Source organism: Lissotriton vulgaris, chromosome 1_1 (genome assembly GCF_964263255.1).
Source record: "Lissotriton vulgaris chromosome 1_1, aLisVul1.2, whole genome shotgun sequence".
NCBI classification, from domain to species: Eukaryota; Metazoa; Chordata; class Amphibia; order Caudata; family Salamandridae; genus Lissotriton; species Lissotriton vulgaris.
Genome location: NC_141685.1, coordinates 852,677,339 through 852,690,558, shown reverse-complemented (window position 1 = coordinate 852,690,558; position 13,220 = coordinate 852,677,339). Strand labels below are relative to the sequence as shown.

Below are 13,220 nucleotides of genomic sequence, written 5' to 3'. Positions count from 1 at the left end.
AGGCGCATAATCCATATCGCCTCTTGACATTGTAACCTGAGCTCTCTATTACCCCTCTCTTCACAGGTGGGACTGTTTCTAAACCACGAAAGTGAAAAGATCTATGTTGATCGTGTTTGTCACAGGTGAGTGTATGCACCGCAAAGGGATATCTCGAATCCCCTTGTTTCACTACTCTAAAGTGTTCTTGGATCCTCTCCTTCAGCATTCTGATCGTACTCCCTCATACATTTTGTTGCATTTGCATATCAGTACATAAACCACTCACGAGTATAACATTTGATATTGGTCTTAATCACAAACGTTGGACTTTGGTTGTATGCAAATCCTATTAATTCCCTAGATAGTCGGCACATTGAACAATGTCCACATTTATGTAAACCTCTAGTCCGAGCTGTAAGTCAGTTGTCTTTCTTGGTCTGTGAGGGGCAACTCAGACTTATCAGTCCACCTAGTGTCATGCCTCTACGAAATGTCATGCTTGGATTACTTGTAATATATGGTGCGATACTTCTGCCACCAGTCAGTAGATGCAAGGGTCTCTTCAATATTTTACTCATATCTCCTGTGTTGCTCCCAAAGGGCATGATGGGTCTAATCAGGTCCATATGTCTATTTATCTTTTGTGAGTTATCTGAAAGAATTAATGAAATGAAATTTGATTTGTAGAGCGCATGGCTGCCCGAAAGCGTCCCAGCGCTTGCTTAGGGAACCCGTCCTGGTATTCCCCTGCGAGATAACCCATTACTGGGCATCGCCAAGGTGAAAGCCAAGCATCCCGCTGCGAGGGGCCGTTGTGGAGATTAAGCACGCTATTGCCCAGAGTTACAGAGTGGGACTCCATGATTGGAATAGGCACCAAGGCGAGAATTGTCAGGTCCGGGGAAATTTGAGCCCAAGACCCGCCGAGGCGGGGAATTGAACCCTGGTCCGGGTCAGACCTCTGCATCAGGGTCTGCCGCTCCAACCACTTGAGCCACACTTCTCCACTAAAGAGTGGTTACTCTATCCAATTTTATAGCTCTGTTGTAGGATCCATTGATTGTGCTCTTGTCATAACCTCTATTCTGAAATCGACTTTTGATTAAAAATTCATTATTGCAGCTACAGTTCCTTCTGGCCCTAACCATCTCGCCAAATGGTATTCTTTTAAATTGATGACTTGGGTGGCACTACTTACATGTAACAATGCATTGCATGCAGTTTCTTTCCTGAACATCCTGCTTTTACGTTGGTGATCGTGTATGTAGAGTTCCACATCGAGGAACTCAATCTTTTGTTTACTGACATTCATAGTAAACGACATGTTACATGTATTGTGCTCAAGGTGATGTTTAAAATCATACAGTTCCTCTACTGAGCCTGTTCATTTCAACAGAATATTGTTTATATATCTGCCCCAGTAGTGAATGGATTGTATCCAGTAAGCCCCCTTCCTGCCCCAGAAGCACTCCTCCTCAAACCACCCCATAAAGAGATTTGCGTACCATTTGCCATCAAACAAAAATACATTGTTCTCTAGAATCATATTTATCATCTTCAAAATCATTTCTGTATGCAATAATAATTCAACTGGTCTTTTATGCAAAAAATTTGTAATAGATGCCGATCGATATTCTGGACTGATGTTCGTATAAAGGGATACTACATCCAATGTCTCCAGAACCATCTCATCAGCCCACATTATGTCAATCATCATATTGAGTACATGTTTTGTATCCCTGATGTACGATGGCAATCTCGGAACTAATGGCTTCAGAAATGTATCCACAAAATGTGACAGATGTTCAGTCGGCCCCCCTATGCCAGAGACAATTGGTCTCCCTGGTGGAAAGGGGGTTGTTTTTATGTATCTTGGGCAGAGTGTATATGCATGGGAATCTAGGTTTATCAATCTTAAGGTAAGTGTACTCCTCAATGGTCAATAGTCCTGCCTCATACCAGCCTTTAAGATCTTTATTGAGGGCATACATAATACCCGGTATGGGATTACTGTCCAGTTCCACATAACAAGCAGAATTGGCAAGTTGGGAATAGACTTCATTGTTATAATCTGTTCTATTCATAACCACTACACATCCGCCCTTATCTGCTTCTCTGATAATCCGTGTGTCATCATTTCTTAGTGTTTGAAGTGGATACCTCTCCTGTCTTGTGAAGTTATTTGGGCTACTTAGTCTGCCCATCATTTGTGTATTAGGCATTCTATCTAAGTCATTGCACACATTCTTAAAAAAGCAAATCACAACAATAGTCCGGTGGGAGATTCAGAGTCCACTTGGATTTGGACTTCAACCCACTGTCTCTAGCCTGTCCAATATCCATGCCCAGATGTGACAGAAATCCGTTTAAGTCTGTTGATTCTCCTTCCTCAGAGGCAAGGGAAAGTAGTAAGGTCGTATCTACTGCATCTTGTATTGATAAGTCACAATGAGGTCTCAGTATAGTATCAGGTTTGGCACTGGTCATCCGTGTGGAAAAATGTTTTTTAAGCTAAAGTTTGAGGACACATTTTTATAAGTAGATCTTGACTGTTCATTATTTACAATATTTGAGAGACACAAACCAAGACCCCTCTTCAAAACTTTAATCATGTCACTAGTTAATATTCTATCTGATAAGTTCACCACATTTATATTCATGTGTTTATCATCTTCAGCCATATTTGTTCCTTCTTTTTGTTCCACGACCTCGTGTGCATGCCTGCCCTGTCGCCTGGAAATGATCCACAAGCCGAATGTGACACAAACGACCGAAAATGACTTAAGTGGACAAAGCTGCAAGCCGGCTGCTACATCAAAAAAGCAAGATGATGGAGGACAATCGAGACACCACAGAGGATGATGCGGGGGGGGGCTTGGTGTGACATCACAAAGTGCAAGACTATAGGCTTATAATTAGCAAAAAGTGTGTAGGCCAAGTGAACAATCTTATACGATGAGAAGGCAGGCCAGTGTAACCTCACTGAGGAAACAGTCTTAGGCTTCATCCAGGTGATACAGATACACTTATGATAGATACCTGATCTAGTAAGTTTATTCTACATAATTTTGCATAATTTAGGGACTTTGACATTATGAGTACACAAACAAGAATACAAAATTGACAATGTGGAATGGAAAAGCCGCTTACCACTATGGTTTTGAGTTTGAATGTCATGCGATCCTGCCAAGCAAAGCAAAGAATGTGTGGCAGGTAGAGGGTGAAGTAAATGACCCCACTGCAGGCAGCCGCAAGGTTGGCCTTTGAGAAGAAGACGCTCATCAGGAACCCCTGCATGATGGTTGCAGTGGTGAAGGCCATCAGAAACAGGTAGAGAATAAGTGGGTTGCTGTAGTGTAGCACCCCGCCACCCTGCAACACAAAACAAAACAAATAGTGGTGAGATGAAGTACTCTTCTGAGTTTTCACAAAAGACCACAAAAGCCAAAGAGCCATACTCAGGACTAGTAATGAAAAACCAGACAGTCACACTAAGGAGTAGTAACAGACAGGGATCTTTGTTGTCTTTATGCTGAATGCCGAAGAAAATCCTGAGATTACTGCTTGAATGTGGGACGTTAAGCAATGATAAAGGGAGGATTTTCGCTCATTATTCCTCACAAAGTACATCCTTTGTACCTTTCTATTTTTAAGTTCAAAATTTTTTATTGAAGTTTAAACAATAGGGAAGTAAAAATAATAAATGCAATGAGTGATACAGGCTAGACAAAGCAGTACATATGCATAAGGTATCAAAGAGCATTTCAACCTCAAAATACATACCAAAAAGTTATGTATCAACTGGAAAGAGACAAGCCATATATCACAAAATATACCGTAAAGGATAGACAGGGGAAAAACAGAGAGAAAAGGGAAGGAGGATGGGGAAGGAGGGAACAGGGGTATTCCCGTGGAGCAAGCTACAAAAGTAAAACAAGCATTTGCAATGCAATAGGTCTCGCAATAGAAAAGTTTGAGCTTTTGGTGTGTAAAATGTAAAAAAAACTTTATTTTTGTTTATGTTTTTCAAAATATAAAAGTATTAATTTTGTTATCAGAAATGCTAATAGTTATAAAGTTAGCAAATGTTACATCTATAGCATTAGTAAAGGTACATGTTTAGTTTTCCCCTGTCTTACATGTATTGATCTGACAAATCACAATGTTTTAACAAGAACAGAAGTGAAAACATTTAACATCTTTTTATGACATTTGTAATAAAGCTTGAAACATTGACAGAAAATATTTGAACCAGTTGTTATTGAATGGTTGCACAGATTGATGCTGTTGTAGCGCATAGTGATGTTGTGGTGCCCCTGAGTGATGCTGTTGTGGTGCTGAGTGGTGCTGTGGTGGTGCTGAGTGGTGCTGTGGTGGAAGTGTGCACTGCCGGCTGGTGGTGTGTGTGCCTGGTGGAAGCGTGCACTGATGGCTCGTGGTGTGTGTGCCTGGTGAAAGCGTGCACTGACGCTGGTGGTGTGTGCCTGGTGAAAGCGTGCACCGACGGCTGGTGGTGTGTAGGTGACAGGTGAAAACGTGCACTGATGTGGTTGTGCATGTGGTTGTATGTGTGGTAGTATGTTGTATGGCGGGCGTGAAACTTAAAGTACGGCCGGAAAATAAATAATTAGGGGAGGAGAAGCCCTTTGATGTGGTGTCACGGCCTGGCGGCCGTGAACAAATGCAATTAGGAGAGGGGAGAGTGGTGAGGAGAGCGGTGTTGAGAGGGGAGAGTGGTGGTGAGAGGGGAGAGGGGAGAGTGGTGAGAGGGGAGGAGAGAGTCAGGCCTGGAGAGAGTGAGGAGAGGGGTGAGTGAGGAGAGGGGAGAGAGGCGAGAGAGAGGTGAGTGAGGAGAGAGAGAGGGATTGGAGAGGGAGTCCTCAGAAGGATGAAAGGCTGAGTGGACCAACCAATATTTGAACCTGTGACCATGAGGTGAACACAGGCCGCTACAGTGGTTGCATTCGTCCACTGAACCACAAGACTCGGCATAGCAGGGTCGAAAACCAGGTTATGGAGTAGCAGGGCAAAGCATGTGAAAAGGGACGGAAGCGGTGAGAAACGCGAGACAGGGGATGGCATGTGAGAAAGTACAAGGAGAACAGCGAGAAAGACGGGAGCTGAGATAAAGGAGGAGAAGAGGGTTAAAGAATACCGCAAGAGATGACAGATACTCCAGCACAAGACCAAATGTTATGTAGGCAAGGGGGGCCTGGGGAGAGCGCAACGGGGGTGGGCAGGAGAAGCAGATACGAGTCACGGCCTGCGGCCGTGATGGAGAGGGAGGGGGTGGTGATTAGGGGGGAGGAGAAGGGCGGCCGGCCGAGCGCACGCTGACGAAGCCTGTGGGAGGGATGGTTTGATGAACATCGATAAAATTCCTGCAAGCATCCACGAGGAAGCAGCACAAGTTTTAACAGGCACCCATGATTTAATAATAACTGTGTGTGTGTGTGTGTAGGGAGGGGAGAGGGGTTAGGGGCAGATGCAAAGATCAGTGCTGTGTTAGGAGTGAAGTGCAGGACCTGGGGCCTGTGGATTAATCCCTCCACGCCAGTAATCTGTGCTCGCCCTCGTGATCGCAGGTTCAAGTCATGGTGGTGGCACTCAGCCTTTCATCGTTCCGAGGTCGATGAAATGAGTGCCATTGACAACAATAAACATCTGTAATTCAGCTCCAATGTATATGTGCTTTATAAATGCACGTTGTGCACAATAGCAGCACGTTGTGTGTACTGAGTGCCGATGTGAGTGTGGTGCGTCAGCGGAGCTTTGCCTAATGTTCCTCAGGATTAAAGTACATCGGAGACATTTATGTGAGCGTTGGTCCTGGGTGTCTGCTGCGCCTTCTAACTCTTGCATGGCAGCGTGGGTGGGATACAGCATCGGTCCTGTGTTTGTTCTGTGTGTCTCAGGAAGGAGGTTCCTCGTCAGAGGCGTGTGTAGATCAGGAGTGAGGTGCCCTGGCAGAGTTCCAGTTCCTGAAGAGTGACCGCTGTGGAGCAAGCGCTTTCCCAGGACTCTGCGTTGTCCCAGTTTTTAACTATAAAAAGGTCTGTTGCGGTTAGGGACTGGGTGTATTGGCTGCGCTGTTTGGGCCGCGGATGTGAAATAGCACTGGTTTTTTTTTGGAAGTGAGGGTGGAGGTGTAGTGACCCAGCTACGGGTGGGGTCTGATACTCAATTTGTGGATTGTTGCCTGAAGACCATCCTGGAAAACCCTGGGCAGAACTGGAAGTGGTTCACAGTACTGGAATAATTGGTGATACAGACATTAAGGGCTGATTTACATTGGTAGAGCTTTATGGGTATTTTAGTACTGGAACATACATACATAGCATGTGCATTCCTAAAGCACACGTTCACTCAGAAGGGTATCTTCACGCTGAATTTCAGATGTTTATTGTTGAATTTCAGATATTTATTGTTAACCAACTCAGTGGTACTTATTTTATCGACCTCAGAAGGATGAAAGGCTGAGTGGACATACCAATATTTGAACCTGTGACCATGAGGTGAACACAGGCCGCTACAGTGGTTGCATTCGTCCACTGAACCACAAGACTCGGCATAGCAGGGTCAAAAACCAGGTTATGGAGTAGCAGGGCAAAGCATGTGATAAGGGACAGAACCGGTGAGAAACGTGAGACAGGGGATGGCATGTGAGAAAGTACAAGGAGATCAGCGAGAAAGACGGGAGCTGAGATAAAGGAGGAGAAGAGGGTTAAAGAATACCGCAAGAGATGACAGATACTCCAGCACAAGACCAAATGTTATGTAGGCAAGGGGGGCCTGGGGAAAGCGCAACGGGGGTGGGCAGGAGAAGTAGATGCGAGGGGGGGTGGTGATTAGGGGGGAGGAGAAGGGAGGCCGGCTGAGCGCACGCTGGAAAAGCCTGTGGGAGGGATGGTTTGATGAACATCGATAAAATTCCTGCAAGCAGCCACAAGGAAGCAGCACAAGTTTTAAGAGGCACCCATGATATAATAATAAATTGGAGAATTTTCGCCTTTGGTTCTCGACTTTAAGACATATGCTGACGTACTATAATTTTTCATAGGAATCTCATCAGAACTGCCTGCACGATCTTTTACTATGTTGAAAACTGCGCAGCAGGTGGTGGATTATCCTGAAAATGCGGCAAATCCATAATTATGCGGACAGAGAAAGGGTAGAAAAACCAACTGAGGAAAGGTGAGATATAGGTATGCGATATTGAGACAACCAGGTGGGACAGACAAAGCAGTAACAATGGTGGGAGACAGGTGAAAGAGAGGTGAAAAGGTACAGAACCGGTGAGAAACGTGAGACAGGGGATGGCATGTGAGAAAGTACAAGGAGATCAGCGAGAAAGACGATAGAGATAAAGGAGGAGGTGGACAAAGTTAAAGGATGTACGCAGAGAGAGGGACAGAGAGGAGGAAAGGTGGGAGGGAACACGGCCTGGGGGAAGCTGGCTGGGAAGGGGGAGGAGAAATCCGAGTAAGGCTGTGTGCGGGGAGAACAAGCTCTTGGCATTGCTGTGGGGAGGGGGGAAGAGAAATGCACGGCCTGCTGTGGGAGGAAGGGAAGAGAAATGCACGGCCTGGCGGCCGTGAAAGTGGCTCTCGGCATTGCGAGGGGCGCATTCCTTTGAAGTGTCGGGTCTGATGCAATTATGCGAGGCAGGCTGGTTAGGAAGCAAATGGCAAGGGAGGGAGGCTGAGGCTTTGATGTGGAGAAATGCGCGTGCTCGTGGTCACATGATTTCGCGTGAACTGTTGAAAATCCGCACTCTGTAAAACTTTCTGGTTTCACCACAATTGGTCTCTCTACGAGACCTAAAGAGGAAATGGAAAAAGAGGTAGAAACAGTAGGCACGAGAAACAACCTTAAAAGTGTTCAGGAATTTGAGGTATTAGCCACGGGGTCTAGAGCGTAATGTTGAACATAATTGTTCAAAGTTCGCCAGACTGGGATGAAGATAATCAGAGAGGAGTGACTCTCAGAATGCAGAGTGTGAGCCCTACAAAGATAGGACAGCCAGGCCCACCAAGTGTGAAAAGCAATGTATTGGAAGGACTGTGAGAATCACTTTGATTACAATAGACAAAAGTAAGTCTAATAATGACATGTCAGACTTCTCTAAAGGGAGAGGATCAATTGACGCCCAGGGGCCCAGTATAACCATTGAAAAGGACAATTTAATAGGAACATTAAAAATACTTGACACGTGCATCTGTATAGAAGCACAATAGTCAGCTAAAGGCGTACAATCAAAGAACATGTGTTGATGTGCCCCTGGTTCCAAATCACAACTTCAGCACCTATTATTATCTCTTAACTTCAATTTGTATAGTTGAGCAGGAGTCCAATGAAGCAAATTCACTGTAAAACATTTAGATTGGATAAGGGCCTGAGCAATTTTAGTGCGAGAGTCACACAACAGCGACCAGTCACTCGGCGAAATGTGTTCAGAAGCCCCCTTATCAAAGTGTTTGGACCATGTAGTAAATAGATGAACATTGTGGAGCTGGCGGGTTAGATACAAATTTGTACGTTTGGGATGCTACATGCCCCGTCTGGAGCCAAAGGGTTAGAAGATTAAATAAAGATGAGTGACTAGAAAAGTGGAATTTTGAGAGCTGAACCTTAACCTTAACCTTCAAAAAGCAGTACAAGTCTAGCTTAGTAAAATCATCTTTTGTGGCAAGAGTTGTAAAAGGAAGAAGATCACAATTAATACCATAAAGGTCCTGAATATTCTTAATGCCTTCAGAAGCCCAAACATTAGAAAGGTGAGGATCAAAATCAAAGGTAAGGTTTGTATTAAACCAAAGAAAAGACCTCCTAGAATGATTGAAGCGGCTCTCAAGCCACATGTCAATGGTCTTTAGAGCAGAAACTGTATCCGAAAGAACACGATGAGAATGAGAGCAGACAAATTTTGTCATCAAGATGTAGGATGACAGACTATAGGGGTGACAAAGAGATTGTTCAATGTGTTTCCATGGAGGAGAGTAAAGTGAATCCGGTCAAAAGCAAACCGCCCCTTGAGAAACTAGGAAGACTGTTTGATACAGGTACCAGTTCAGGAAGTTACAACCACCCAGAGCAACAGGTTTTCTAAGAAATGTATACAAGATCCTTGCTCGTTCATCGTTCCACAGAAACTTAGCAGTAAGTTTGTCAAGTTCATGGGAAAAATTGGATGAGAGTCTTTGAGGTAACAATGATGATAAAAAATGTACCATCGGGGTAATCATCATTTTAAGGGAATGTAGTCTTCCCCACCAGGAAATGAATTTTGGAGACCAATTATTAAGAAGGTCTTTCACTTTGGCTTGTATAAATGATTCATTAAAGGAACCTGTTTTCATCAGGTCTCTACAAAACCAGATTCCCAAATACTTAAGGCGAGAGGATTGCCACTTCAGATCTGAAGCACCCAAATGGGAGGGGAAACAAATGGGAATAAGAGGGAATATCTTGACTTTATCCTTACTTAGTGTATGCCCAGAGACCTTCAAAAGGTCCTGGATTATACTAATTATCGAAGGAATAGCCAACTCAACATCTCCAGAGACTATGAAATGAAATTAAATGAAATGAGGGTTTTATAAAGCGCAACATGACCCAAAGGTATCTAGGAGCTGGATACACCAGTGGACAGTCATTTTTGGAAAGGTGCCATTAGTACAGCCAGGTTTTTAAATACTTCCTAAATTGTAGCAGGTTATGTTAGTTTTTCAGGCAGGTGGGCAAGGAGTTCCAAAGTTTTGTGGTGGTGTAAGAAAAATGTTTGCCTCCCCATTTTACTTTTGAAATCTTGGGGATAGATAGATTGCCACTGTTATACAATCTTAGTGATCTGCCTGGGATGTAGGGTCTGAAGAGTTGCGACAGTTGTCGTGGGCCCTTGCCATTTGTAGTCTTAAATGAAATACACAAGGCCTTAAACTGTATGCGCTTAATAATGGGCAGCCAATGTAGCTCGGTAAGAGCCTTGGAAGCTGAGTCAAAGTGAGTAACATCGTATGAGTATATCGTCTGCATATGCAGCTGTCTTAAATTTAAGATGACCAAATTGAAGGCCTTTAATTTTAGGTTCGGAATTAAGAAGTCTAAGTAGAGGATCAATAGGGAGAAAAAGGGCACCCCTTTCTCGTTCCTTGGTGTAAGTCAAAGAAAGAAGAAGTGGAGCCATTAAATCCTAATGTTTGCTAAAGGGTTTGTGTATAGAGCTAAGATCATGTTAGTAAAAGAGGAACCTAGATCATGAGTTTCTAAAATGGCATGCAAGAAAGGCCAATAAATCTTATCAAACACCTTTTCTGCGTCAAGAGCAATTGCTACTGAGGGAAGTGTTAACAAGCAGGCTTTTTCTATAATATGACTGAAGGTACGGATGTTATCTCTTGCGAGACGGCCTTTGACAAAGCCAGTTTGTGAGTTATGAATTAGACTAGGGATACATGTTTCCAATCTGTGGGATAGAATCTTCGCATAGATTTTGCCTTCTATATTTAAAAGCGAAATGGGATGATAATGTTTAGGATCAGAGTGATCCTTGCCCTCTTTCAGAATGACCACAATGGTGGCCTCAACAGCTGAGCCCGAGACGCTGCCTGACAGGGCTTAATGATCAAAAACTCATTTGAGATAACCGATAATTGAGCGAGTAAAAGTCTTATAGAAAATGATTGGAAAGCCATCCGGCCCTGAAGCCTTGCCTGACTGCATGGCTTTAATAGCTTTAACAATTTCCTCAGAGTCTATTGGCTTATTCAAACATAGCCTATCAGAGTCAGAAACAGTGGGCAAAGAAAGAGGACGAAGGAACTCCAGACATTTTGACTTATCACATGACAATTGAGGTGTATATAACTTTTTATAGAAATCTCTAAATACCTCAAGGATATCTTGATTGAAAACTTTTTGTGAACCATCTAAGTGCTTACAATTTACCAGCTCTATTATGTAATAGGAGACGGCGAGATTTTTGAGCATGAACCCCTAGGTAGGTTCTTTTACTAACAATAGAGTTATAAGAATATTTTAGTTGTGTGATATCCTGTAGAAGGGGTTTCTTATTGGAGTGTCAATTTGGACTTCGAACCCAAAATGGCAATGCAAGTTACAATTTCGGGAAATTATTATGGTAAATGTTCATTTTGCTGATTAGCAGTTCACCGTGGAAGTTGAATGGGGCCACTGGAATTAGTATCCGAGATTTGCAAGTTACAAGCAAATGTCAGCAGCAGGTGCTATATATACCCCCTGTACTGCCTCATTCTTCTGTTGATCTATTTGGCTGAAACTAGGTTTGGTCACTGCTAATTGTGCATAAAGGTCCACTAGTGTGAAGTAAATTTAACACTTCGTGGGGCAGATTTACAAGCCCCTTGCAACACTTTTTTGCACCGCTGTTGCATCACTTTTGTGATGCAGCGGCGGTGTAAAAAATGCATCCAATTTACAACGTGACGCATCTAGGGAGATGGGTCATGTTGTAAAGCCCTGCGTCCCATTATACCTGCATCAGTTATAATGTATGCAGAGTGGGAGTTGCCACGCAGGAAAGCCTCGTAAAAGTGACACAGTGAAATCTACAAGATTTCACTGCATCACATCTAGGATGCCACTGCGTCTAAACCTTACGCCTGCTTGAAGCAGGTGTAAGGAGTGACGCAGTGTAGTGGGAATAGGCCTCAAAATGCATTGCTGGAGTTGCGTCGTGCTTGTGACACAAATCCAGCAATGCGTGACTTTTGCCTCAACAGATGCGTCAGAATTTCTGACGCATCTGTCAATCCTTGCGCCATGGTGTGCCATTCGGTGCATACATGGTGGCGCAAGGGTTTCCAAGGGTGGTGCTGGAAAAGTGACGCATCTCTACAGATACGTAACTTTCTTGTAAATCTGCTCCGTATGTTTTTCCTAAATACAATTAGTAGAAAACCTGGATTACTTCTGATCTGCATAGTAGCCATTTTAATAACCATAGCCACTTTAATAATAAACCCACTCACATACAACATTTCTAATTAAAGCCCATCCTGTCATGTCGTACGCAAGTGGCGGTATGGTGATCCTTTTACCGACCTCAAAGGATGGTTATTACTTTGACTTTTAAGTTACACAACAGTCACTGCGGCCAATGCATTAAACTACATAACCTTCAAAACTATCAGTAGGTTATTGAAGCATAATGTGTGTCACTGACTCTTAATGGCCGTGCTAGATTGGTGAATCAACTGCATATATATTACCATATACTTAACAATTATTTTAATTTGTATATTTACTTTCACACGATCTAGCCTTTTCCCTCCTTTCAAACTGGACCCCTTGCAGCACCCAAGACTTACCAGTTACACGTTAAGTGGGGTGGGGGATGGCTCTAGTGGTAAAGTGGTTGTTGATGGGTAGCATCCTCTAAACACAAAGTTTAGCCCCTGGCTCTTAATTACATATTGGGGTATGGGTGTGAGGAGGGAACCCCATGATAAAGCATGTCACCTTCGGGTGAGTGAGGGTTCTTGTCCTGAAAGAATCTCTTCCCTGGCAGCGCTATCATACATATACTACTTAGTATACAGGACACAACGTGGATATATGAGATCTGCCTGTCCTGTTTCAATTGATAACCAGACGTACATGTGGTGAGCTTCTTGTTTACATATGAAAGAAAGGGGATTAGAAAGGAAGGAAAATGGAGTAAGAAATGAGAGTAGAAAGTGAGTTGCACAGGGAAGTGGAAGGAAGAAAAGGGGGGAAGGAGGATGGTATGAGAAGGAAGCTAGGGAGCTGTGGCTAGAAATAGAAAATTAATGAGTTGGAAAAAAAAGTTGAGAAATAGCCCAAAGAGTATGGAACTTTCCCAAACTCTACTTGAAGTTGTGCCCACCCACTTCTCACAGTATGGGGGTTGGTGTGAAAAAATTTGGAAGTGCTACTTTTGGTTTCCAGTCAGGCCCTGAAGACCACGACTAATCAGTCTATCAATCAAACGAGTCATTGGACTCAATAACGCCTTTGCACATCATTACACACAACAGCATCTAAATGTATTTTACATGAAAAAAGTGTAATCCTATGAAAGATAAAAAAGAGCCTGCAGAGATATTTAAAAAAATGTAGATTGTGTTTGAGAATAATCTACATCAGATGCAACTAACCTGCCCTTTACTTCCTCAGTGGAATGTGCTAGAACCCATTTCATTACATAAAGTTCCTTGGGAAAAATTCTTCTATTG

At 43.4% G+C, this 13,220-nt stretch overlaps 1 protein-coding gene across 1 annotated transcript in view; it reads right to left on the bottom strand.

Annotated features, from left to right (window-relative positions):
• Positions 1–13,220, bottom strand: part of ABCA4 (ATP binding cassette subfamily A member 4) — a 1,055,123-nt gene that overhangs the window by 611,253 nt on the left and 430,650 nt on the right. The window contains exon 13 of the mRNA XM_086957892.1: positions 3,133–3,354. Coding sequence (XP_086814018.1) covers positions 3,133–3,354 — 222 coding nt within the window. The remainder of the gene's footprint in view (positions 1–3,132; positions 3,355–13,220) is intronic.